The 26,171-nt window shown below is 37.2% G+C and overlaps 2 protein-coding genes across 10 annotated transcripts in view; one reads left to right on the top strand and one right to left on the bottom strand.

Annotated features, from left to right (window-relative positions):
- The window catches only part of Fas1 (fasciclin 1 Fas1 domain-containing), a 150,246-nt gene extending 138,859 nt beyond the window's left edge, over positions 1-11,387 (top strand). For 5 of the 7 annotated variants that reach the window (XM_018021925.2, XM_018021924.2, XM_018021923.2 and 2 more), the window contains 5 exons: positions 4,711-4,925; positions 6,685-6,847; positions 7,035-7,179; positions 7,459-7,503; positions 10,289-11,387. In XM_018021925.2, coding sequence (XP_017877414.1) covers positions 4,711-4,925; positions 6,685-6,847; positions 7,035-7,179; positions 7,459-7,503; positions 10,289-10,479 — 759 coding nt within the window. In that variant the 3' untranslated portion in view covers positions 10,480-11,387. The remainder of the gene's footprint in view (positions 1-4,710; positions 4,926-6,684; positions 6,848-7,034; positions 7,180-7,458; positions 7,504-10,288) is intronic. The other 2 variants (XM_026812259.1, XM_018021927.2) reach the window with 1 other exon arrangement.
- A 6,440-nt stretch (positions 11,388-17,827) lies between these two features.
- On the bottom strand, positions 17,828-23,938 carry Nt5c (5' nucleotidase C). Of its 3 annotated transcripts, none has more exons than XM_018021933.2 (9): positions 23,913-23,938; positions 21,086-21,261; positions 20,478-20,705; positions 19,888-19,890; positions 19,671-19,811; positions 19,435-19,592; positions 19,128-19,314; positions 18,916-19,056; positions 17,828-18,844 (listed from the first exon to the last, which is right to left on the bottom strand). In XM_018021933.2, the coding sequence occupies exons 2-9, from the start codon at positions 21,104-21,106 to the stop codon at positions 18,488-18,490; spliced, it is 1,236 nt and encodes a 411-aa protein (XP_017877422.1). In that variant the 5' UTR covers positions 21,107-21,261; positions 23,913-23,938; the 3' UTR covers positions 17,828-18,487. The 3 variants fall into 3 exon arrangements, with proteins under 3 accessions (XP_017877422.1, XP_017877418.1, XP_017877420.1); XM_018021929.2 differs by lacking the exon at positions 23,913-23,938 and adding an exon at positions 23,107-23,545; XM_018021931.2 differs by lacking the exons at positions 19,888-19,890; positions 23,913-23,938 and adding an exon at positions 23,107-23,545.
- Positions 23,939-26,171: the final 2,233 nt, after the last annotated feature.

Genomic DNA, 26,171 nt, shown 5'->3' with positions numbered 1-26,171 from the left:
CGATTCGCGCGTAATTCTCCTACCTAAGCGCTTATAAGTGAAATATTTCGTTGTACTGTGATTCTTTCGAGTACTTTGATACTTACTCGACATGCACAGCCAGATATAGAATAGATTGATTTGTACCTTAAAATTAGGCTGACAAAATATGAGACAAAATCAATTTCCACTGTCTATCTCTTATCACATGTTACTCTTTTTCACATTAGTTAAGGATGTATTGGCTATACAGTCAATTCCAAAAGTTTATGTACCTTAGAAAAACGCATTTCCTATAATTAAAAAGAAATCAGACGTCGGAAGAATAATGCTAATAATAAATAGCTACGTGCTAAAAAGTATAGAAGGTATAGAAGATATGACGCTGACGAAAAATTTTTTTCAAAATTGCGAAAAATGCTTCAAATAAAAGTTGTTTTTCTTCTAATTTCGATAGTTAACGAGTTACGTATGATTATTTGGCATTTTATTGATGTTGACAAAATCCGACCATCCCAGCGTCGAAACGGCAAACTTTTGGCAAAAAATTTCATTTTTCCTTAATTACTCTCAAACCGTTGGACATACAGGAAAATTGTATAGGACCTTTCTTGTAGAGGAAGACGAGATCTACAATTTCTGCATAAAAGTTTGTCGCTAGCATTAATAGTTTACGAGTTATTGACAAAAAACGAAAAAACAGTTTTTTGCAAATTACTCGTTAACTATTGACGCTAGCAAGAAACTTTTATACAGAAATTGTAGATCTCGTCGTCCTCTATAAAACGGTCCTATAAATGTCCCCGTAAGTCCATCCGTTTGGAAGTTATGGGCAAAAAACGAAAATTTCGCGAAATCTGAAGGGGTACCCCTTGGAAAAATCTCGGAAAAATCGAAAATTTTTTGTTGTTGTTTATTATTAGCAATGTCCTTTCGACGTCTGATTTCTTTTTAAAAAATGCGTTTCTAAAGTGCATAAACTTTTGGGATTGACTGTATAGCCAATACATCCTTAATAAATATGAAAAAGGTTGAAGAATGATATACGTGTACATTGATATACATTTTTAATATAATTTTCATAATCGATTTTGAAGACATTGAAAGCCGCTCGTTAGCCAAAATACCGTTCGACGGATCCAATCGTGAAAGTTTTAGTGCTACAGGGTCCAATCTCGTTATTCCCGATTAGAACGATTTACTCATTGTTTCCAATAATTAATATACGCGTAGGTAGCGTAGGCGAGAGCCAGCGAAGTCAATACGTGCCGCGTGTTCGGGACGGTTGGTGCAGCGCGCTGCTAATAAATATCGCATGCATTACCGGCTGATGTTGTTTAATAACCGGCAATTAGCGACTCGGTACTAGTATGCCTGTCCCAGCGCTTTTATCGTAATCCGTTCGCAAATTAATTCACGTTCCCGTCAAGGCTTGCATTTTCCACTGCCCTTATTCTCCGCTCCTATCAACTTATCGATTAATCTTCGAATCTAATTGGAATATCCCCTTACGTTGTGTTTTAACTAATCATGTTGGGTCTTTATTGGGATTTATTCTAATATCCCATTTAAAATATATAACTATTTCTAATCCTATACAATTTGATTCCTTCGTATCATGTTTAATATCAAAGTCGAATCATTAGCGATAGTGTTAAATGTACGGAATAACTTATTGTAAAAAAATATTAAGATAGTCTGTTGGGTTCTCTGGCAACGAATTGATATTGTATTTTTGTTACATGCCAATCTAGAATTAAATATGTAATTTATATATTAATTTGACGGGATGTCGATATCTATTGAGTAAAAATTGAAAGTGACGTAAGACGTAAAGAACGAAATAAGTCGATAAGTAATTCTATTACTTGGACAATAGGATATTTAGTAAATCATGTGAAAAATCTTCGTACATTTAAATTAAAAAAAATTAAAAAATCTTCGTACATTAAAAAAAAAAGCAGATGTATTCGACATATTATAAATTAAAATACTCGTGATATTTGTTGTGTCATTCGTCTCGTGTTCGGATACGGGAACAAACATTAGCCAGTTCGATTGATAACGAAAATCGGGCCTTTATGCGCGCCGGTGGAATGTTCGTTTATGAACGAGCCGAGGATGTAATTAAAGTCAGCGTTCTGTATCAGCGCATCGGGTGATTGAGGCATAGATATTCAAGCGTAATTAGCTGTATGGGCGATTTCGCGTAATTACGTGCACTGATCAAAATCGGCGAATAGATGATTCAGAGATACCAAGACTTACGGATCGTACAAATCAGGCAACACAAAGACCATCCGACTATTTCACGTTATGCTACTGATATGCAGATCGTGACCATCTCATTATTCATTTAACACTATTTGTCGATATTAAAAGTACTTGGTTTATATTTTAAAATCATCAATGTATTTATTCTAAATTTTCGGCAACAATATGTTATTATTCCATTCTTTTAGACAATTTTTATTCAAGTCACGTAAGCATGTCTGAAGGGCGAAACAGTTAGAAAATACTTGGTACATTAAAAGAGGCGATGTGAAACATTTAATAAAGCTCAGATAAGAGAAATGCGCCGGGAATTTGTCTTTTAATCGTTGCTGGGGTTAGGGCCGTCGACCGAAATAAAATAGCTGCGCACAGTTTTTATACACGGATTTGCATTAAGCAACAGCGCTCTCACACCAATTTATAGCGCGTACATGTTTTACACCGGTTTCCTGCTTTATGACGCCCCCGATGAGATGATAAAGCAGCTACGAGAGGAAAAACACCATAAGTTCCTAACACGACGCGAGATAAAATGAGTTCTTTTTCCTCACATTTTCCATTCGTGTGTTATATAGTAATTAATTTATTGGACACCATTCCGAGAATCTTGATTCCTTATTCATTTCAAAGTTACAAATGCTGCTTATGGTGTATACTAATTCATCCCTCGTAGAGTAGAAAAGAAAATAATATTGTAATTTGACGAGAAGTTAACCTGTCTGACCTGTTGGGATGTTGCACTACTAGCTGGCTGTTGCCCAGTACGACGCGAGTTAGGACGTCTGATTTGTTGCAGTCTCATTCTACTTGGCATATCCACGGGCCACGTGAGCGTTTTGAGGAGCACCCAGGCCGTTCGCTTGTTATGATTGAACATAAGCATTGTATTTTATATTTAGCATAAATGTCGATGAATATGGTGTAAATTGTTTAAAGCTATATTTAAATCTTTTATCGTAAATCGTTGAAGTAAAAAATTAAGTACCTCAGACGATCAATAGCGCCCGTCATTTTCACTTGCCTAATTGCCAATTAAGAAGCTTGTTCCTAAGAACATCGTGCATCTGAAAGGAAAAGAATGAAGGACCACGTTACATCGTGGATCGTGGAGGAATAAATAGCAGGGGGGATCGAGTTACCTACGGGTAAAAGAGGCTTATAGGAAAATTCTTTGCCGGAGTGGGGGCGTGGATTATCATGGAATTTATTCGATCCGTTCTTTGAAGCCGCTGGTAGATGCATCTACCTGCGAATGCGGTGCCGACTTCAGATCAGAAAAGTAACCGGAAATGGTACGGAGTGCAAGTCGGAAAATTCATGAGGAGAGGATCAACCGGAAAGGGAATCACTGCTTCTTAAGCTCTCTCTTACTCCTCCTCCTTCTTCCTTTTACCCTCCTCTCTTTTCCTCGCCGCTTTCATTAAACTCCCTGTCTAAATGCCAGAGCTTCGACGAGGAAACAAATTTTCCAAATGTATCTCCGACCTCAATCTATAAATTAATATATATAGTCGTCCAATATATTTAATTATATTTTAACATATTTCTATCTCCTTAATTAAGGAATTTATAATATATATCAGTCGAAAATGATTAATTATTCAAATTCATACAAGTATTCATTTATCAACATCTGCGATTCACAAGAACTTTCATCCTTACTCATTATTAGCACTGTAATGGAATTATTATAAAAGTTCATATTTCATCATTAGAGAAATATATCTGTCTCATTATCAATAAATGAAGGATTAAAGACAAACTCAGAATTATGCTATGTACACCCTCTTGACAGCCACAGTATAAGTACTTGTAAATGCGCACGCAACGAAGAAGACTTATTGCTAACTCTCTAACAACGTTCCCTCCAATTCTCTTCTTTCTGCTCCGCGAGAAAGTTTGAAGGAGGGGAGCGCACATAACTTTTAACTCTCTCTGTCTCTTTCTCTTTCTCTCTCCCTTTATCTTTTCTCTCTTCGTCTTCCGTCGTAACTTGCAGTTATATATGTACAAGTTCTTGTTTGCACGAGGCTGACTTTCAACCGTGTTCTTCGAATAGAATCGCCCCAACCGCTTCCTGGTTAATTATAAAGTATTTGTCTAGAGCTAACTTTTCGTACTGCGCTCCTCTGATTCTCAAGGGACGTCACGCAATGCGTAGTTAATGTTTATCGTCGGAAACGCAGTATACATAACAACAGAAATAGTAATTTTTTAATAATGACGTCGTAAAAGGGATGAAGTCATTTTAATTTTTAAATCAACGATACAATTTCGTGATAAAGATACTTGGTTGGAGTTTATTGAGTGGTTGCTCGAGTAGATGTGAGCGCTTTCTATTCGAAGAAACGGATTAAGTATCTATGTATTTTTTACATTACGTGGCTCGTTTGGTGCACTCAAGCATGCCACGGCGGTCTTTCAGATCCTCTTCAAAGCTCACCGATTTTTTTATAGGTGTCCACTGCAGTGGACAGGAAGAAGCTGTACTTCAACGTGGTTCAGGAGCCAAGCGGAAACCAGGTAGTGACCGTCGAGGGTGGCGGCGTAAATGCAACCGTGATTACCGGAAATATCGCCGCTACCAACGGACTGATCCACATCATCGACAGAGTCTTCGGCGTTCCGTATACAACCGTGTTGGATAAACTTCGAACCGACCCCATGCTCAAGTATGTAGTTCATTAAAATACGATGTGTTTGAATAGCGACACGTTAATCGAATTATTATTTACATAATTTAATAACTGATTTCAGTTCTGCGTGCAAATATCAAATCTTCTGTCAGTTATTATAATTTTCATATCTATACATTTAATGCAGTTGATCTGAATAAATCAATGATCACAAAATAATTAATCTAATGATAACAAAAAGGTTTAATTAGCTTGCTGTTTAATTACGATATTCGATATTCTCACTAATATCGTACAAGCGAAAATTATTTTAACCGCATCGTTTGCAATCGCTCCTAGAATTTAATTGTAATAACGATGCGAATCTTCATTATAATTACCATTACTATTAATTGGGATTTCGTCTGATTCAAAGCTAAGCGGGAAATATTTAAAATGAAAACGCAACTACGATCATAATGGTTAATATTAGAGTATGAAATTGTCATAACTTACAGACATCGTGGAATACTGAAAATTGTCTTTTAATAGAAACAGGAAGTAAACGTTCCTATATCAGTAAATACGCTTATAACTTTTACATGTGAATTCGAACATGGACATACTCGTTTCACGCGAAAATCGTGTACGTTTTCATTCCACCGAATTGGTTTAACGAAAGTATAACAGGAACACGCGCGAGCCGTATGAATATTGCACAGCCAGGTCGGTCGTGATTTAATTCCTCTCTCGTTATTTCAATTACCGATGCATCGATAATGGAAAATCCAATTAAATGATATTCCGATAACCGATAAATATACTTTCGTAATGTTAAAACCCCCGTTAAACGAGCGAGTCACGAGGGACTAAACACTCGCGGGAGAATGCTTATTGCATATACAAAGCAAACTCGGTCCGGATGATCAAAAATTCCATAAAAAAACGATATCAATTCTATTCGTTATTCGTTTTTCGGAATCATAAATTTTATCAAAATACCACGGAGGATCGACGTTTCGCCTAAAATTAGGCTTCGTCCGCCGGCTGCGGTAACGTTACGATCATAAATTTTGTAACAACAGTATAGTTTTGCTACGTAAACAAGTGAAACCACTCTCTGACCAAGATACGCAAAATTCACAGGACAGTTAACCAGTCGGCGACACGGATTTATTAGCGGTTGATATATTTATGGCAAACGAAGTGCATAATGTTATAGACGCGAGGATACATAGCAAGGTATATCCCATCTTGTTACGGTGGGATATCGTTCGGTAACCATCGGCTAGGAAACGGTTATACGCTGGCTTTAATGCCCCTTCATACGATAGCTATCGTTATTCGATGCGGTGGATGGATGGTGATGTCAGCATTCCATCACCTCGTACCATCATGATATTCCAGACGAGAAGCCATCGATAGTAGGTACCTCCCCGCACCGTGTGCCTATACGTCACAGCCCCGTGCGTATACGAATATCAAGATCCACTGGCATCGATTTGTTTGCCCCCGCGTTCCGCCTTTTTACCGCGCGATGCTCAGCTTTTGATTTACGAGCTGTTCTGAACGAATGACGCTGTTTAAAGGAACGCCGAACCCTTTCCCTTTACCGTATTATTGTAAACAGTACGCGTTACACGGATTTGCTCTGAAAATGGATACAATAAACCTCCTACGACTATTCGATATTCTCAGATATATTTGTAGATATTGCTACTAACAGTAATCTGTGAAATAAAATATACTCCGAGCTTTGCGTAGAAAAAGGAGCGATATTCTTTTTATTGTAATTTGTATCTGTTTTTTGTTCTAGCTCCACCTATTTCCTCGGACAACGACATTCATTCAACGATCAATTAAACGACACGACGAAGCGTTTTACTTACTTCGCGCCACGCGACTATGCCTGGAACGCAGCAGCCATCAGTTATCCGTCTACCTCGAAGAAAATATTCATGCCTGAATTCAGCTATCACGTTAGTAGTTTTAATAAAAGTTAAATTGAGTCTAACAATTTTATTTGTATGAAATTAATGAGAAATAGTATTGTACATATTTTACGAACAATTCTTAGACGCATTTAAATCAAACTGAATTTATACAGTTGATAGGATTTGATAATTGTTGAAATCCTTTAATAAATTATTGCAAATTTTTGTTTAGACGAAACAAATTTTGGAACGACATTTGGTGATAGCGGACGAGGCATACACGATGGCCAAATTGAAGGAAATGAAGCACAATGAAACGATCGTCCTCCCCGCAGCCAGAGACAGCTTGAAGCTTCGCGTTCGGGAACAGAGCGAAAGTGAGTAGACGGACCTCTTATAAGACAGATTTAATCGTTTGCATAAGCACTCTTGCAATTACCCAAATATTCTCAGATACACTCAACGTTTCTTTCAATCTTATTGTCAGTATTTGAACGTGTTATATGTATGTACGGGTCAGTATCGTTCATTGATGTTGCATTGTTTCTGAACGGATAGAAAAATGAGAACGGAAGTGTTCGTTTGATATGAGAAACCCCGCACGTTGTGCTGTGGTCTGTACATTCTCAAACCTGGTGATATTTGGTTACATTTAGATGACGTTACGTACGACGAAAACGCGATCCATCCAGAAACTTTCGGTGAGTGAGTTCAGTGTTTAGACGTCGCCGATGAGCGACGACACGTGCTTTCACCCAGTACGAGCTCTGCGCACATTGTCAATTTTTGTGAGAGAAAATGAAAGGGTTCTGCGCACTTTTCGCACTGTCTTCAACGCGCGTACACTCGATATGTAACATACTTAAACACGCTAAAGAAAAAAAAAGATAATTAGACAATTAGGTATCCATATATTTGCATTGTACGATAAAATCGAGCGATGATAATTTCTTAACGATTTTAATAATTTCTCTATCACTGCCTTAATACAATTTGGGACGAATTGCACATTTACTGTTTTTAACAATAAACATTTACACTGTTACATGTACATAAATCACTTTATAAAAATGAAACAGATGAAACGATTTGGTGACAAAAAGAAATTTTGTGTAGACGGTTTCACACGCGATCATTATTGTAGTGTAAGAATTGTTCGACCACGTGTCCTCGTTCACATGGTTCAATTAAAAGACATGTTTAATCATAGCGACTGCGTTCAAATGTGATTCAAGTACGCGCGTCTCGTGCAGTTTCTCAATGCTTTAAGGATCTGCTTAATTTTTTATTCTCAGAATACGTAACTATCTACATAGACCGCGCGTTTCACTTCACAGTTTACATACCTCACGTTGCTGCTGCTTGTTGGAAAATGCGTGCACGATGGACGGAAACATGTTTCTTTATTTTTCGAATAGTATTCGAACGAGAGTGGGATTGCCTATCGGCATAGATAGACGCAGCTCTCCTCACTTTCTCGCAATGTTCTAGCTTTGTTTTGTTGTTTTTGGCAGGGTGAAGTGAAGGCTGAACTCATTAATATGATAGTGCTCGTCATTCGCAATGAAGTTTATTAACAAGCTGCTATAATACGTATTTATATTTTTCATAATTCATTGACGAATCTCTGTATCTAAATGAAAATTCAATTTTAAGAATAAATTGTAGTAAGACATGTTTTCATGCTCGAAAACATATTTTCAAATATTGCTAATATTCTTTTCGAATTATCACATGCATTATTTGAAACTCAGTCTTTACGCTTCTATAAAACTGCACATTCTAAAAATGCACTGGGCATTATAATATCTTCAACAATCAGTTTACTGCAAGTATGAAAAATTGTCATATCGCATTTCCTGTGCATTGCATTCAATTTTTGTTTGACAGCCGTCACTGCGTTCGGGTGGTCATTTACTAAAAGACAGAACTGATTACACAGGAGACCAGGTTAATAACAATAAACATGCTACGTTTTACAGATTCCGACGCGTATCGTAACACTTAATTATTTGAACAATGGCACGGTGAGTATTTCTACGATTTCGCAAAGGAAAGAAAAAAGAAGTATACGCGACTCGATCAGTTACATGTATTCACGTACATGCTGCTTGTTTGCCGCTTGAATGATTTGATTAAGCTTGTTAGAGTAAAATACAGGGCTATAGTTTCCTGAGTTAACAGTCGTGCTCATCGTCGCCGTCTTCCTCGAAAGCATCGCTTATGGTACGAACAAGCGTATTTCTTGAACTGACGACGAATTTTTTAATAAACCTGAAAGAAATATTAATCGGGACGGAATTTAGCTTCGATATAGGGTAATTTCGTAGCTTCCGGCCACTCTCGGTGAGCGGTGACCGACGAAGAACGTGCACAATTATGGTCCGAGACCGCAAGACGATTTATTATGCACCTTTCAACCACCATTTAAATGCAAATTTCTTGATTACCCCTGGTGCTAATTGCTACGTGCTCGCCCGGTCATTCGCTCGGCCACGAATTGCGAATCACCGAAGCGTTTTCTATTTGCGACGAATGTTGCTATTTCGTAACGAGCCCGACGAGTAAAAAGAAAAAAAAAAGAGACAAAAGCGAAGGCAGAGCGGGAGCGTGATAATATAAAAAGACATAATTAAGCAAAGAGGGAAACAAGAGGATAATTGAATCGGATGGAACAAGCATGAGCGTAAAACTGCAGATTGTGTGTGTAGGAAGGGGGAGAAAAATGCAATACCTAGTAATTCGGGGAATAATAGAACAACCAAGACCCATCAACTGGGTTATCTCATTTCTGGAAACGTCCCTCTTCTCTTTTCTGATCTTTTAAATTAAATTCGCCGACTGTTTTTGATAGACTGATATTGTTGTTTTTTAATCATATACCCGTGGATCTTTTTGAAGTTTGAGGAACTGTGTTCCCATTAAAATGAAATTAAGATAATACTATAGAAATTTTTTAATCTGTCCGTGATAATACTGTAGAAATTTTTTATTCAGTCCTAAGCATAAAATTACAGTGAACATAACAATTACAATTTGGTATAAGGTGCAATTTCGAAATATTTTCAGGGTTCAAATTTATTCTATCCTATTTAGAATTCTACCTATTTAGCAATATAATAATCTACAGATTTCGTACAAACTTAATTGTGCACCAGCAGAAGCAACGATTTTTCAAATGCGCTTGAAATGAGAAACAAAGATAGTCGACGAACCAACTATACCAACATTTGCCATATGCATTTTGCGTCTTTGTGTTCCGTAGACTGAAACATTGATTTTCCGAGCGCAACTTTCGTTAGTGTCACCCGATACTCCATTGCTCGGCAAAGTGAACGCCTCACTGGAATCTTACGTCTATCGCTGCAAACATCGCAACTCGCTTCGTTCTCATCTAATCCATTAGCCGTATATACAGGATCAGCCGTCGCGTTGGTCGCGGTGTACGAGACGATTTATCGATCAGGCAACCGTTTCTCTTTCCAGGTTACCAGATCGAGTGGGAGGGCAACTGGATCCGGGTGTTCCGTCCTGATGTCGAGTGCACCAACGGGATCATCCACGTGATCGACACAGTACTGTTGAAGGACAGCGACGTCAGGGTGACCGGGACCGCGTCGGTCACCAGCCTGGCACCGCATTTAATCATGATCCTGGTGGCTAAGTGGTTGCTTTAAGGACGCACCGCTACGAGTCTGTCAAATATAGATGCACCTAGGAATTTGTCTCGCGACCGTCTCCGATCGTCCTCGTCCAGAAAAACGCAGTAAGCGAGATCCGGATCTCGAATTTGAACGTAAGTCACGGGCATCTCGGACTGCCATTTAAGTCGGGTTCAAAACCCTAATGAGTCTGACGTCTTTACGAGATTCGAGGAGATCTGCGATCTTCGCGAGCTGACGCTGCGTAAAACTGTGTTCGAGGGTTTTGCTTTCGTCTACCTTTCAATGAAAAAATAAAGCCCCTCTCAAATGTGTTCCCCATGTGAAAAGATCGAGAGGTACAATCGACGAGGATCGGGGACGATCCGGAATGAAGAGATGACTGCAGGTCCAGGGCTCTTGGCCTGATCTCCTCAAACTGATCAGGCAAAGGTCCGTTCGACCGACGACTTACGTGGTTGAAGCTTAAACGGGAAACGTACTAATTTAGCAATTTCAAAATCGAATTATCGCCGTAGGTAACGGTTCGAAGGAGCAGGTGTTGTTTACATTACGAGAGAGATTTTCGTGATTTGAAGTTTTGTCGTGTATCGATAGAAACTATCAGAGAACTCGAGTTGGAGGAAAAGGAAACTCGATGATCTCGCCTTCGAGAATAAAAAAATTTAGCGGCGAGGGACAGTTTTTCTTTTTTGCCGATAACTAGATCACTGATCGTACCAAATGATTAATTATTAACCGTACCAACTGATAAGTAATTTAGAGACACTGCGAACGGGAAGAACGAACGGTGCGATGGATAGAGCAGAGATTGCCAGGAATCTTCTTGAAGTACAAGGGCAACGAGGGTCGGCGTTTTCTAGAGTAGCCTGTGTACGTACTACGTGTATATTAAATTTCTCGTTACGCTGATAGAGAGAAAAGAGTTCGTTATTTATTTCCCTCGGTTCAAGCTTCCAGTTTCGTGTAATTATACGGCTACGTTACCATGCTGGCGTTTCTCTTTTCTGAACGACCTACAATTACGATCACATCGCGACAAGTTCATCGATCGGCGATCCATATGCTTCCTATGCTCGATATTCTAACACGAAAACATAACAATTGAATGCAGGTATATGGACAGACATAAACGTATAACGTATTTATGTACACAATATCCCGCGTCTAACGTCAGTTCAGGTCGAACGCCGTCGATATTCACGCAATAAGACTTTTCGTATTTACAATTACATACGCGTGTCTCGCCTAATTAATGGTACGTATTTCGATTTCATTGCCAATGATTGCACTATAGTTCTGTGTGTATGTATATATGAGCGTCCTTTCTGTTCGGGCATGAATCGCGCGACGAGATACACGCGATGCCAACTTGCATTGTTATACGAGCACCGAAAGTTGGTGTATATAGGTAGGACGTTTGTCCTTAAAAAGTCCAATGCAAGTTCTATCTCTAATTCCCTGCTGACAATTTACATTATTTAATCATTATTAACGTAATTATAAAATAGGATTCGGTTATTGGATTTACGCATTTTTTCTATTCCCTCTTCGTCAAATATTTAATAAATCAATTTGTATACTGCCTCCTTTACACAGACAACCCTAATTTTTTCTTGCATACTCATTTCAACATTACAAGAAAACTACAGTTCGAAGAACAATAATTTAAGCAGTTTTATTATTTGAACTATAAGGGAATAAGAATTTTCTCGATCCTAAAAGTGCTCCGCACTAAAGGCGCCGTTGGTTCTCGACGCGTGATTTAAGGCCGTAAATGTGATTCCCAGTTACACTTGCTCTCTGCAGCATATCGTATTACACTTGTCTACTTATTGATAATACTGCCACGTGTCACCGCAGGCCGAACGTGCTTGCGCACGAGTTTTTGTACAATTATCGTTGAGGGAAACGGAAGCTTTATCCAAGTAGGAGTGATTTGATCACATTCCGTTGTTGCGCGGACGTGTTCGAACGAATTACTGCGTTTAAAGCGAATTTAAAAGCCAAATGCATATTTCTCTTACTTCTAAACATAAGAAATTTTCTTATTTGTAAAACTGGTATTGGAATTGACGATACGTTTGTTACTACATAATGTATTCTGCCATATACTTTTGACTAAAATTCAGTTCACGAGTGAAGGAATATATTTTAATACAAATATTTTGGGTATACTTGATCATAAAAAACATATCGCAGTGTCTGAATATTTCATTATTTCATCCACGCATTAGTACTTTCTATAAGATGAACTTTAAGGCACACGAATCCTTGGAGAAGACTGCAGATAATAAAATTAATCATGTTTTAATGATAGCTACGAGAAATTACGTGAGAGAAATAATGTTTCTGCATTTTAATTTCACCCTTTATAGCAGAACCTTTGGAATAAGAATTCGCTTGCACGGACTGCGCAGCACGCAAAATATTCATTCACAAAGTTTCGTTTTAATCGACTGTACAATGCTATATATAATATATCTATATATATACTACATAGGATCATCTGTGTCAATGCACCGTGTCACAATAGGGTCACTATCGAGACTACCGCCGGGTTCGTATTTCGTTTCGATTAGTACAATTTAATCCTTTGCGATTTTATACAACCTCCACCCTGTTCAATATTAAGCACTTGAAAATAAAATTGGAAGTCGACGCATATATTAAACGCGTTTATTAAAACAGAAATACGAAATAATTATGGAAACGGAATTATAACATGATACCTTTAACAAAAGATAGCAAGGGATTAAACTGTATAGAATGCAATTAAAAACCGAGGAACAGATCGAGAAACGCGAACAAATGACACAACGCAGTTTCATTCCACAACTAGTAAGAGCTTAGTTATGTGTGTAAAAGTAATTAAAGAAAGGTTGCGCGTGTCTGTTAAACAAAGAACTTATATGTGAGAAAATTTAGAGACCAGAGATATTGAGGATAGCAGAACCAAAGTGTTCGAAGGTGGAGTGGAAGGGACGCTTCGTAATTTCGTTTCCTCCTGAAAAAAAGAAGTCGCTATAAAAGGAGGTGGCGACCGAAAGAGTTGTACATTTCAATCGAACGCCGAAACTAAAAAGAAAAGAGAGAAGCTATAATATAGAGAAACGCATTCCGCAGCGCTTTCGACTATTTCACGCGCATTAGCGAGAATTAATAAAAAAGAAAGGTGAAACACAAAGAATAGAAGATTTGTAATTAAAAATACATTCAGCTACACCGCAATCATCTACCATGAAATGAAGTAAAGATAAAAATAATTGGTTTAAATAGAAGAATTCGATGTTATACGTGTTAATATCAGTCTATACATATATATATGAAAGAAGTAAATAAATATATATAAATATAATAAACAGAGATATATTGACGAGGACGAAAGTACGTTTGAAGTGAGAGAGAGGGAGAGAGTGAGAGAGTGAGAGAGCGAGAGAAAGAGAGGTGAGATGGAACTGATTGTGACAAAGGTAGAAAAGAGAAACAGAAATACTATCAGACGATACCTTAAAAACTTGTTGTTGGGATGAAATGATAATACATAAACTCTAATAAACACTGTTTGGTCGTTAGATAAAGAACTAAGAATTAAAATGTGCAAAAAAAAAAAATTGAAAAAAATAGCGGAACTCTTTCGTGTAGATGCGTCTTTAAAAATGTATTCAGCTTATTCGAGCGTACCGTACCACCGAAGAACCGAATCGCGTATTTCAATTGCATCTATCTGTGGGGTTGTGAACGGTGTGAATGGAAATGCGAGAGACGGAATTTCGAAGGAAATGTCGTTTCACGGAACTCCGCGAAAGTATCATGTTCAGGTAAACAGCATATCCGACGTTCCCTTGTGTTCCTTCTGACGTTTCTTTTAATGGAACCCGCGATACCGTTTCGTCTCGTCTCGTTTTCACGAACTTCTGTACTTGAAAACGTTGCGAACACTTACTGACACAGGGATACCGATCTTTTTGGGAAGAATATCGATGTCGATAAAAGGAAACTGGATTATCTAAGCTTATACATATATACGTGCATAAGCATTTTAATGATATACGTCTTTTTATACATTTAATTGTACACATCTACAGGTTATATTTTAATAAGAGATGTATAGGAGAGTCTAAGAGCTTTGTACATTATTTAAACAAGCTTTTAAAGCTTGTAAAGCCAATGGTTTTTAAAGAGAGCAGTGACCGAAGAGTCTTTTGAAAAATTGATTCCAGATCGGTATCCCTTCGACTAACTCTGAACATATACGATAAATCTTGCGAATCGATAGCACGAAATAATCAGAACAAGTGAATCTGTGTAAGATCTGTACATTTAGTTGCATGACCAGGATGTCAACACACGCTTCTCAGCTATTTTCGAGATTTCTTAGAAGGACCATTAAATCGCTTTTGTAATTTATACGTAAAAGGGATCTAGGAAAATTGTACAGCACGACGATGATATTCCCCCCTGTAGCGATATAATAGTACTCGATGACGTCGCGTCTGAAAGCTTTTTCATTTTTGGTATTAAATAATTGTACAATCGTCATAAAAGTACGTGATACGAGTAATAATTAGAAAATGCAGTTATATACAAAGTAATAACTGTTATTAAAAGAAGAATAATGTCTCGATCTTAAGGGCTAATCAGATGAAAATATGTAACATAATAATTGGAATGTGTTGAATCGTAAAGGGATTTAATCAAATTTCAAATCTCTTTGTCCTTACATAAACTATTTTCGATTCACTTTACATTTCTTTCGAACGCGAATACGAAAATTAGTTGATCCCTATTTTGCAAGTATTTCTATTTTCTGTAATATATAAACGTTATATAAGTAACAAGGATATTAGTATTCATTAAAATGAGGAATAGATGTTAGAACAATTCTTTTTTTTAGTTACACGCGTATGTACGATTATCATAAAGTTTCAACCAAACGACTTCGCTTCATCTATGTAAATATAACAGTTCTTCAAAGAAAAGGAAGAACTTTAAAACTTCTTTCAACCTTTCAAGTGCCATTTACCTTAAAAATAAGTTAACTATTTCACAGTATAAAACGTTCGGAAACAAAGTGAAACATCATTTAATTATATCAGAATTGTTAAAGAAAATCAACTTTTAAATCGAATCGATGTTCATATTGAAATTTCATCGCATCATAATTCCAAACGAGAAATCAACAATTTTTTATTTATAAGTAAGCTTGAGAGTATTAGTATTATATTATATAGCTTGCAGCTCGTACGAGTATTTTAATCTGTTTACCAAAGAAATAGGTGTCTAACGTAATTCATTTCTCTTTACTAACTGGAAAGATCTTTCGTACTCGGTTGTTACGGGCTTCATTACAAAATTATTGAATTTTCATTTTCATGACAAGCGTAAGGAAAAGAAATTCTTGCAGTAGTTCCAATCATTCTTCATCGGCGTCGTATTGTTACGCATTGCCATTGCCGATTCTATCGTGTAAGAAGGTACTATCAAAATTATAGAAAAGAATCTAAGGCTAAGATATCCCTCGCTAACAAACACAAGTAAAGGAAACAAGTGCGGGACTCTCACCACGTATGCACATTTCCTACGTTAGATAACTATACGTTACACATGTCTATAGAAAATATTTTACGCTGAACTTTAAACAAAGTTGTCCGCTGACATTGAGGATGAACGAAAGTCTCGTGAAATTTATTTCAAAACATTTCTCGGCTGATCCGTTATTTTCGCTATCGCAAAGAAACATTCTTACAATTTAAAAACGTTGCTTAAACAATATGACTGAGTTCGAGTTGAATTTCTGTATAAAGCGAGCAAAATATTTTTCATACGCATGCACATGGTACTATACGTCTAAAAAAGTAATGTGTGAAAATGCAGAACATGTAAAAGTTTTATTATAAAAGTTTGCGTCCACAGGGGCTGCTGTTACGTTTGAGAAAACATGCAAAACCGCTAGTTTAGTCGAAATATGTAAAAGATTCAGAAGCGTTTCTAACAGCGAGCAAACCTCCAACAGCATTTCCTCTATCCTCGTCGTTGCCGTTTGCATTTATTTTCGCGCAGTTCTTTTCACAATCATTATGAAATTTTTATTGTTGATAGTTAATCGTAAAAAGTTGCCGCGTTTACAAAGCTGTTCACAAACTTAAATGCAATCGGTAACCAAATGTACGCGACACCTTTACTGTGACGCGAAGTGAAATCATTAATAAAAATAAGGATATAGTAGGTGCGAATGGCGACAGGACGTTTTCTTTATTTCTTTTAAAAAATGAGACGAGAATACGTGTTAGTAAGGTAATAAGTGATCTAATGTAATAAGCGTTGAATAGGTACCGCCTGACCGAGGCGGGATTTAAACTAATTGAATTTAAACTAATTAAATTTAACTAAGGATTATTTATTAGTTATATATATATATATATATTATATACTATATAAAAGTATATGTATATTACAATACCTATATTGTAGTAGGGAAAAATCAAATTTTACGTACCACAGAGCTATTTGTACAAAAACCGTTTCATTTCGATTTCCATTCTGATCATGAATTTGAAACGTGTCGCTCGAATGTTATATTTAATTCGCAGCAGTGCAGCTCGGTAATCTCCAGTTTATGTAACGAACCATGCATACGTATAATATATATATATTTTAGATAATTAACCAGCAGAGGATTCTAGTTTTTCTTAGGGCTTAGTTGTACGCGTATTTTACATTTGTCTGTATTTTCAGAGTTAATCACTAAGTTTCTATTCCCGGTAAAACTTCACGCGTTTATCGCGGGGAACGGCAGCCAGAACTTCTGTTAAGTGTTAAGATTTTTACAGAGAGAGAATTCGCGCATTTCGAGCCAACTGAATTCGCAAGTGTGTGTGTGTCTGTATTCGTCGGGCGAACGACGCGACAGCCAGTGCCTATCAATTCCGCCGATTAAAAAGACTAAACGGAATTGTTTTTCCATATTGTATATGTAAAACAGTGAATGCACACCTTGACCGTCGTTTGCCCCTTGAACGATCATGTCACTTGTATCTCGCTTGACTATACTGTATAGACTCCGGTCGCTTAACGCTGTATGATTTTACGAAGAATAAAGATCACCTATAAGGTAGTTCAAGTGACTTTCTTAAGTTGATTGTAGCGTGTCATTTTATTCTTTTATCTAAACCCAAGCCTATTGTGTTTTTATAGTGATTTCCGATCTTCACATGACTTACACACCGAACAAGGAAAAAGTACGTACATTTAATAATAAAAAATTACTTTAAAGTGGTAATGTAATTAGATAGTCACAGTTGAACGTGAGACAAAAGAGCCCGTAAGGTGATATGGAATTTAATGACAATTATAGAAAAATTATATTATTATAATAATTTTATTGACTATTGTTTACGTACATTTGAACACATTTATATTTATTGAAAGCAGAAACTGTAAATCAAATTGTAATATCACTATGATAAGCAAAGTACGTTTACATTGATTGGATGTCTTTTCAGTAATTCCAATAATATCCAATTCTATATGTGGTCGTATTTACATAGATAAATTCTAATATAAAAAATATAATCAACATTCTATTTAAATTGTACTTTAATTTTTATACTTCATCGTAAAATAATGTTCATATATCTATTCATGCATATATTTTGATATGACGAACATCTTTGATTAAAGTGTTCTCTCTTCTCAGAAGAATTCATTAAATAGAATTATCCGAAATTCATTAACTAGATCATTCTTGTTCTCAAGTATTTGATTGAACATTTGAATGTATTATTCTCTTTGCCTAAAAAAGCAATACGCACGTACTACATCAAAATACTCTTGAATGCTGCATTACATGGTTATCCGTCCTAAGCAGTCTAACATTCTCTTTTTATTTACATAAAACGAAAATGCGTTTTTAAATATAATTCCACTACTCTATCTTTGATTTTTGCTCCGTAAACTTCCGTCGCGCTTCGAAGCATCTCACGCATCTAATCGAAAATCTACATACATAACGATGTATATGTTACACGAAGTAACTCGTATATTCATGCGGCATCACGCCTCTCCTCGGATAAAACGTATGGCTTGTCGAGTATTCTAACAGGTTCGTGATCGAGCTCATGTAAATGTCGGCGAACCGAAAAAGTCTTCGCGAAAAATACGTGGGATTGTGGTATGTCCGAAATACCGAGCCAAACTGTTTGTTAAATACTCGTTTTATCTCGTTCCTCAAACTGTCTCTTTCGTTAATCCATTCATTGAGTACGATTTGCACATCCGGCCCTTCGTAATCTTGATGATCCTCGATCAATCCCGTTAACATTTGTAACCAATTCGCGTTCTCCTTGAATCTTGGATTATTCAACGTCGCGATTTCATGCTAGAACAGAAATTAATCCTTATGTATGTCTTTCTTCTTGAAGAAATCTAGATTTATAAATGTGAACTTACGCTCAGTTCTTTGATTATCGCACCGGTTCGCCAGCCATGCTCTAACGTAACATCCGCTAAGTCGCTGTAAGGGTGATCTCCAAAATATAACACTTGATGCCCCTGCCAACCAGTCATATCTTGTAACTGTTTGACTGTTCCCTAATTTTAGAATTAATATCGACATTATAATGTGTCTAAGAATAATTTTGAGCAAGCTTTTCTACACTTACTTCCAGATATATCACTCCTTTTTCAAGTGTGGTCACTCGATCCCATAGTTGAGTTTTGTTGATTTCATCGTAGATTCGAAGGGGCCGCGTTTCTTCGGTAAAGAATTTCGGTTTCCTCGCTTGAACTATTACCACATCGAAGTAGTCCCTCCAATCGTTACCGACTAAGAATTTCATTCCAGTATCGCTAAAAATTAAATTACATCACCGTTTCCATTTAATAATAGTAAAAGTTATAAATATCTATGCAACTGTGAAAGTAAGAAAAGTTTTCAGTGTACTTCCTCAGTTTAATTATAATACTTACACAAAATGGAAAGGGCTATTGGTCACTAGGAACATATTTTTATTATTTTTTTTCAGACGCTCAAAGAATCTTCTTAAATCTTTATTTTGTTCCAAGTACTCGGACACGTTTTCAACTACCATGCCATGCATTATCGGATGGCAACTTTGTACAGAATTCTGAAATGAAATTGAACCGTGTAAAAACAGTGGGTAGCAATATGCTTCTGTACGTTTTATAAAATTGATTCTTCTTACCTTTACGTCTCTAAAAAGTATTTCAGGATGGTAATCGATATGGTTACTCAGGAAGTATTCGGTAACGTTACAAAGAAGACCCATTTCCGGCACAGAAAATAAATCAGCCAATTGAACCATTTTCGTTCGGTGTAATGCCTCCTGAGAAAATTGCAATTTCCATTGCGTAATTAAAAGATTTTCTGTACACCGCAAACACCGAATATGTAGTACTCACTTTCTATGTATCACGTTGAACAAATCCATCAATGAAAACACATACGTTGACGCATGCAAACAAATAAACGATGTTTGAACAGCTTTATGTACATATGTTACACATTTTCAGTTTCTTAGGAATGTATCATAAAATTAAGCACACGTGGACGCGCATACAAATGACAGTCATATGTTCTGTCGTTTCTTTTGCAAAACATTGTTGTTAATTTTTACTTTTCTATTAGACTTTTATAAATCTTCTGAGCTATTGTTTCTAACAACTACGAATGTAAAAACCAATATGCTAATTAGACGTATTGTCTTTTTTCAACTTTTTACCATTTGCAAACGTTTTACAAAAAAAGATAAGATTAGACATGCATGTTACACTGTACGTATAAATATTCACAGAAATATTTATCTTTTCTGTATTCTAATTGAATATTAAAGTCATATTGAAGAAACTATGTTAGGAAAGAAATTATGGTATGAACGGAAAGAATTGTTATTAGTACAGTATTTCATTCCAGTGTTAGACAGATATTACCAATATTAATAAATTTGATCGGTGCAATAGGAATTAATTGAGATGAATTCGAGACTGCTTACGTGAGAATGTTTATGAGGCGCTTCGACGTAAGCGATCGGTATTATTCGGTTCTTATAGAGCCTGAGGACTTCTTCGTCCGGTAGCGGATGTAAGCCACGGTAAACGGTGCCAAATTGAATTTGCAAGAAACTGTCGAGTTTCAGCAGCAGACCCTTTTCGATGTCATAATGAAGGCCGCGAACAGCAAAATCCTCCTTATACGCGAGCTCGCTGATTCCCTCGGGATACTGTCGATTAATCAAGTTTGCGTTCAAGTTTCAGTTGAAATTCTCGTTTAGCTATAATTGTCGCTTGATTTTCATTTCGAGAAAACGTCGCTGACGAACCGAACTCGCCAGCAGAAATGAGTTACGAAGTTTCATTCAGCTCCCTCGAATTAGTCTCGACAAGCTTGAAAGTTTGTCGACCGTTTCTCGATTGACGTATACACGTGTATACATACCATTCAAATTTTCCAAGCAGTTACGTTTTTTTTATTTAAATACGCTACTTTGTTATGTTCAAAGTAATTATTTATAATCAACGATTATGTTGAATTAAAAAATGTATTTACTTCGAAATTTTTGATTATTCTTATTCCTTTTTTAAATTATAAAAATGAATGTACCTTGTATCTTTGAATGAGCATGTCGCGGCCGAGATTATAAAGTAGATGATCCAGCGACGGCTTGTAACAAGCCAACGTGTAATCATAATCAAATCCATAGACTTGGACTTCCCTCAAATCGAGTTCGTTGCAGGCGAACACACCCTTCAGGTTTACGTCTTGGGGAAGTTTCTTGGCTAAATAGAAATTGCAGTTATTAATTTTCCGCAAATCTCCTTTCAGCTATTCTAAACGTGATTCAGTCCTCGTGCATCAAATTTACATAATTTCGTACCAAGTAATGGTAATCAATGCCAATCATTATAAATATTCTCCGTACTTCGTGTATGGTTTTTCAATAATTTTATTAACTTTGAAATAGCTTAATGACATTCATAATTTTAATGCATACTTCTTATTATACATGTACATGTCATGTATGTCTAGTTTTACGATATCCAATCTTTATTAGATTCTCACTTACTGTTATGATAAGACTTATTTATATACGATAAAAAAGTCTTATCCAGATTCAACGATTAATAATTCATTCGATTTAAAGACATATTACGATTGACGCAACGTTGCTATATATTTGATCATCTTACATGTACTTATATCAAATGCGTAATTCTGGAAACAGAGGCGCCACGGTTTTCAGATAGAGTTTCATGCTATCTCCGAATCAGATAAGTCTATTACGATAAACATAAAAACAGATCCGCATATATAAGTCTGCTTACACACGCGGCCTTGAGCGAGGACTTGGTAACCGTATAAAAGGATAACGTGTGGGACTATTTCTCCGAGTTCGATTCACGATAAAGTCCGTGCTCTCGTTTTGCTCCGAAGATGCCCGATACCAGATGCTTTTCACCGTCCTAGATTTTTCTGCCCATCCGTCCGTTCGTCCCATCTCACCCAGTATTCTCTTATTAATTACTTCTAGATATATATATAGCNATATATAGCTGCATAAAATACTCTAATTATTTCGCCTAATATGGCATCCGTTGAACGAGGGAATTTCATTAATAAAAATAGTTGAAATAACTGAACTGTATTCTCTCAATTAATTACTTATCTCTCGATTACATTATTTCCCTTATTCTAGATTAACGTAAATCATTAATATTAAAATGAAAAAATTCCACAAACGCTATTTCCATAATTTCTATATTCTATTTTATTAACATTCTTAAATCAATGACCGTAGGAAATATAGCATTGAAAGTTTCACTGCCACGTGACTGGTATATATGTATTGTTAATGTTTTGAAAGCTGCAAGGCCGATCGCAAACGAAGCTTGTATGTGTGTGTAAACCAACTCTGAAGTGTTCACTTGTTTATTACGTACTCTATTAAATTACATATTCAGAAAGTGATAACTGACCTTAAGTGTTAAGTGAATCATCCTAAAATGTTCTTCGTGCCTGCTCAAGTATTATATTTCTATCAATAAAGTGACGTAAGAACTTAAATAAATAAAGACGGACAGATTGGCAGATAATAATGGCTATCTCTGTCAATACATCTGAAGTATATTTATTAAGACAATTACTGCCGTTTAATTCGTGTTAAACCTGTTATTGAGGGCCATAAATCATAGCGATACTCTTGACAACTGGTATTAGATTTCGCGTACATATCGGTGCAAAGATATTGGAAGACAGCCAGTGTCAGCTGATACATGAGAATATTATCGTTGGTTTGCATAATGAGTACACGTAAGTAGTCGTCGTGCCTGGACAATGCTGGCAAGACAGGTACCATTAATGAACATTAAACGTGAATCGAACGCTTCCTGAGAAGGGGGATTCATTGGTGGATCAATTATGATTTCCGGAGAGAGATAGTTGGGTATCAAGGTCTCGCAGCGGTCTCATCGATTCGAAATATCGGAAGCGTAGACGGTGCGCGCATGCGCGGGCGTGCGCGGCGGGCCGGAGCGCGCATGAATCCGACGGCGACCGTTTTATCGGTTTCCGTAGCGCAACGGAGAGGAGACGAGAGCAAGATGGCGACTACCAGTAATACTCACACTTGTACTTTTCACGTATCTTCTGGTAATTCTGCTGCATGACCTCGCGCGATATCTTTCCCCGGCTGAGGGCCCGATCGCCGATGGATCGCGCGGACGTGACATGGCCACCGGGCAAGCGGAACAACCGGGACGGATGAACACTTTCGACGAGCAGAGGCGATGCTGCAACGACTGCGAGGGTCCTCGTGTGCAGCATCACGAACGATTGGCGGGTGTACACCCACAATCACGGTGGGCAACGATTGGCGCACTGTACGGCGGCAGATTCGAATTTCCCGTTGCGTGCGCCGTCTCCACTTCCCGCGGCGTTACTAAGCGACTATCAACATACGTCTTGCTTACCCTCCACCGTCGGTTACTTAATCGTAATCAAAACTTGTACGTATTCTAACAATAATAAAACACTCGCGACGCGACCGCTCTCTGCTTCGTTTATCTCTGTCCCTCTGGTACAATGTCCTTGCCCGCTGGTTACCAGCTATTTATACTCTTTCTTTCTGGCCATCGACTTAGCTTCGAATTCGAAGCGCGACAAGTGCACGCCGCGTTCAAGCGACTGTTACTGTCCGTTTTGCTTCGCCCAAACATAAGGCTGAAGGGACCGTATTACCATCGCGCTACAATCGTACCGCTTTAAGCGTTCGTGTATGCTTCGTGTAGCTTGTTGTCAACAATGGATATACGTACGATCGCTAACCATCGCGAGTGAGAGAAACAACGATGCCTATAACTCGGAAATAGCCGCATGTCGGAAGTGTGGCATCATGCGAGGCGTTCGGATTCTTGGAGTTTAGAATTGTCACACTTGTACTTTTCACGTATCTTCTGGTAATTATTATTAGATTACTATTAATAGAATAACTATTAGAATTCCACCGATTTGGTTAACGTCGCCAGTTACCGGACTTCGACTTTTACAGAACAACTGGTCATTCACTTAACCAGCGCATAAATCGATGGAATTCTTGATCGTCCGATGCTCGACTCGTATTGTAAGGAAAAGAAATGTTTTCGTTGTCTCGATCATGTTGGTGATACCCAAGCTTCGTGTAATCGTTACCGACCCAAGCAGGCGCGCCGATGTCATGATTAATGATCAGGCGCGTCCTTCGGATGGTCATTCTCACGTTTCTGCTTCCGTGCGTTGTATGCACGCCACTATTCCTGACACAATTTCCCCGATTAATTATAGGCAGCGTGAGCGCGAGGTGGCACTTTTTTTTAACGCATCTGTCGTTTCACCTTTAGCATTAGAAATCACGCAGGCAATTTGCGGACGACTCGTCTCTTCGGTTTTTTAAATAAAATTCCTCCTTCTGTTTATTCTTCTTACACTCACCTCAAATTGTCACCACGATAATAACACCTCAAAACAAAATCTATTGGAAAGTCGTTTTTTGTTCAGGCTTGCATAGATTCTTTAAAGTAGTATTTATTACTTATTTTTGTATTAGATTAACAATAAATATCCAAGTAATATAATAGACCAGAAACAGAGGTACATAGAAAATCTTGTCAACGTAAATTACCTTTAGAAAGTGCAATTTATCCACGTTGATTAATAGCAACGTGGTCCTTGCTATCGCTATCAGATCTGATAGATGACTGCATTGATAAAGCCGAGCGACTATAAATTCACTTTCTTAATGAAGTCGATAATTCCACCTAATGGCGGTATGAACGGCAGCATAACTCGCGCTGTGGGCACTAGTGGACGTTCAAGTAATAGTTACTGATAAATGGTTCCCTATTCGTTCACCCTTTTTGTCGATCAACCCAATTGGCACTTCATCAATGCAATTTTGCGCTTTTCATCTATTGAAAGTTCGAAGAAAGTGATGAAAATTATTGATCGTGTAGTTTGATCGATACGTAATGTGATGCTATTTAAAGACGTAAATGAACTAATTAACTGTGAGGTTCTAACACAAGTTGTCTCTCCATATTCGTTTAGAGGTAGATTTAGTGAATTTTAAAATACGATATTAATAACGTTTAGGTGATTCGTTTTATTGAATGCTACCACTGGCACGTGACCCCGTTGCCTTAATCTAACCCAATCGTTGTAATCTTTCTGGTCGTTCTCGGGAAGTGTCTCTATGCCAGAAAAAAAAGATGCCCGATCGGAAATTGTTCCAGTATTTCACGGTGATTCGTTTCGCTCCGACGCGTTCCATATGGCTAAAAATAAGAAAAAAAAGGGAACAACGAAGAGGATTATGCACCGACTTTCCATTCTTTATGGAATGCAATTTCATGATACAGACTTTCTATGCTCCTCTCTGCACCTCTTACTTGGCCCCACCCATCCGGCCGATTATCATTCCCGATCAATTCTTACCTTTTTTCCATGGCCCATTGTTAAGAATTCTTGAAAGATTCCCACGAGTGGATGTACTCATCATTTATTATCTACTGAGTTTTTAATAAATTGTTTAATCTGATATATCGAAAAATGATTTAAAATAATGCTAAAACATCTCTCATTCGAATTTCAAATTTGAACCTCGCTTACATTATCGATGGTAAAATAAAATGTCAGACAATTAATCAAAGTTGACGTACACTTCTTTTACAAGTTTAAATTAGATGCAGTGAGAACTTTTCTGGTTCGAAACAATTTGGAAAACACCAATTGCGCTAGATAAAACGTAGATGGGCTCACAACAGTGTAATTTATTTTCATGCCTAATGATCATTGCTTACTGGAAAGTAGGTAATAAACGTTCGTAAATGCAGAACTATAATAGATTTGCTAACAAACTGGCGTAATTATATTTGGTGCGGAATGTTTGCGCGCTAGTTTCACAAAATTCTTTATATCAATTAGGCAGTTTTATTTTATAGTACGTGTATCTCGTGCGAGTAATCGTCTGTCTAACGTTACGACCAAGACACATTTATTTGGAAAAATACATTTTTAATCGGCAGTTTTGAAAATTCATCAATGGAATTAATCTACGGTATTAATGAAGCTGGTAGACATGAAGCTGGTGTTACTGTTGAAAGAGGAAAAACCGCATGACTTTTGTTTACTCGCGTCGAAGTGAACAGCACCGATG

The sequence above is a fragment of the Ceratina calcarata genome, unplaced genomic scaffold (assembly GCF_001652005.2).
Source record: "Ceratina calcarata isolate Rehan_Ccalc_2016 unplaced genomic scaffold, ASM165200v1 scaffold267.2, whole genome shotgun sequence".
Taxonomy (NCBI): Eukaryota; Metazoa; Arthropoda; class Insecta; order Hymenoptera; family Apidae; genus Ceratina; species Ceratina calcarata.
The sequence above is the reverse complement of the archived record's forward strand: the minus strand, read 5'-3'. Positions and strand labels throughout refer to the sequence as shown.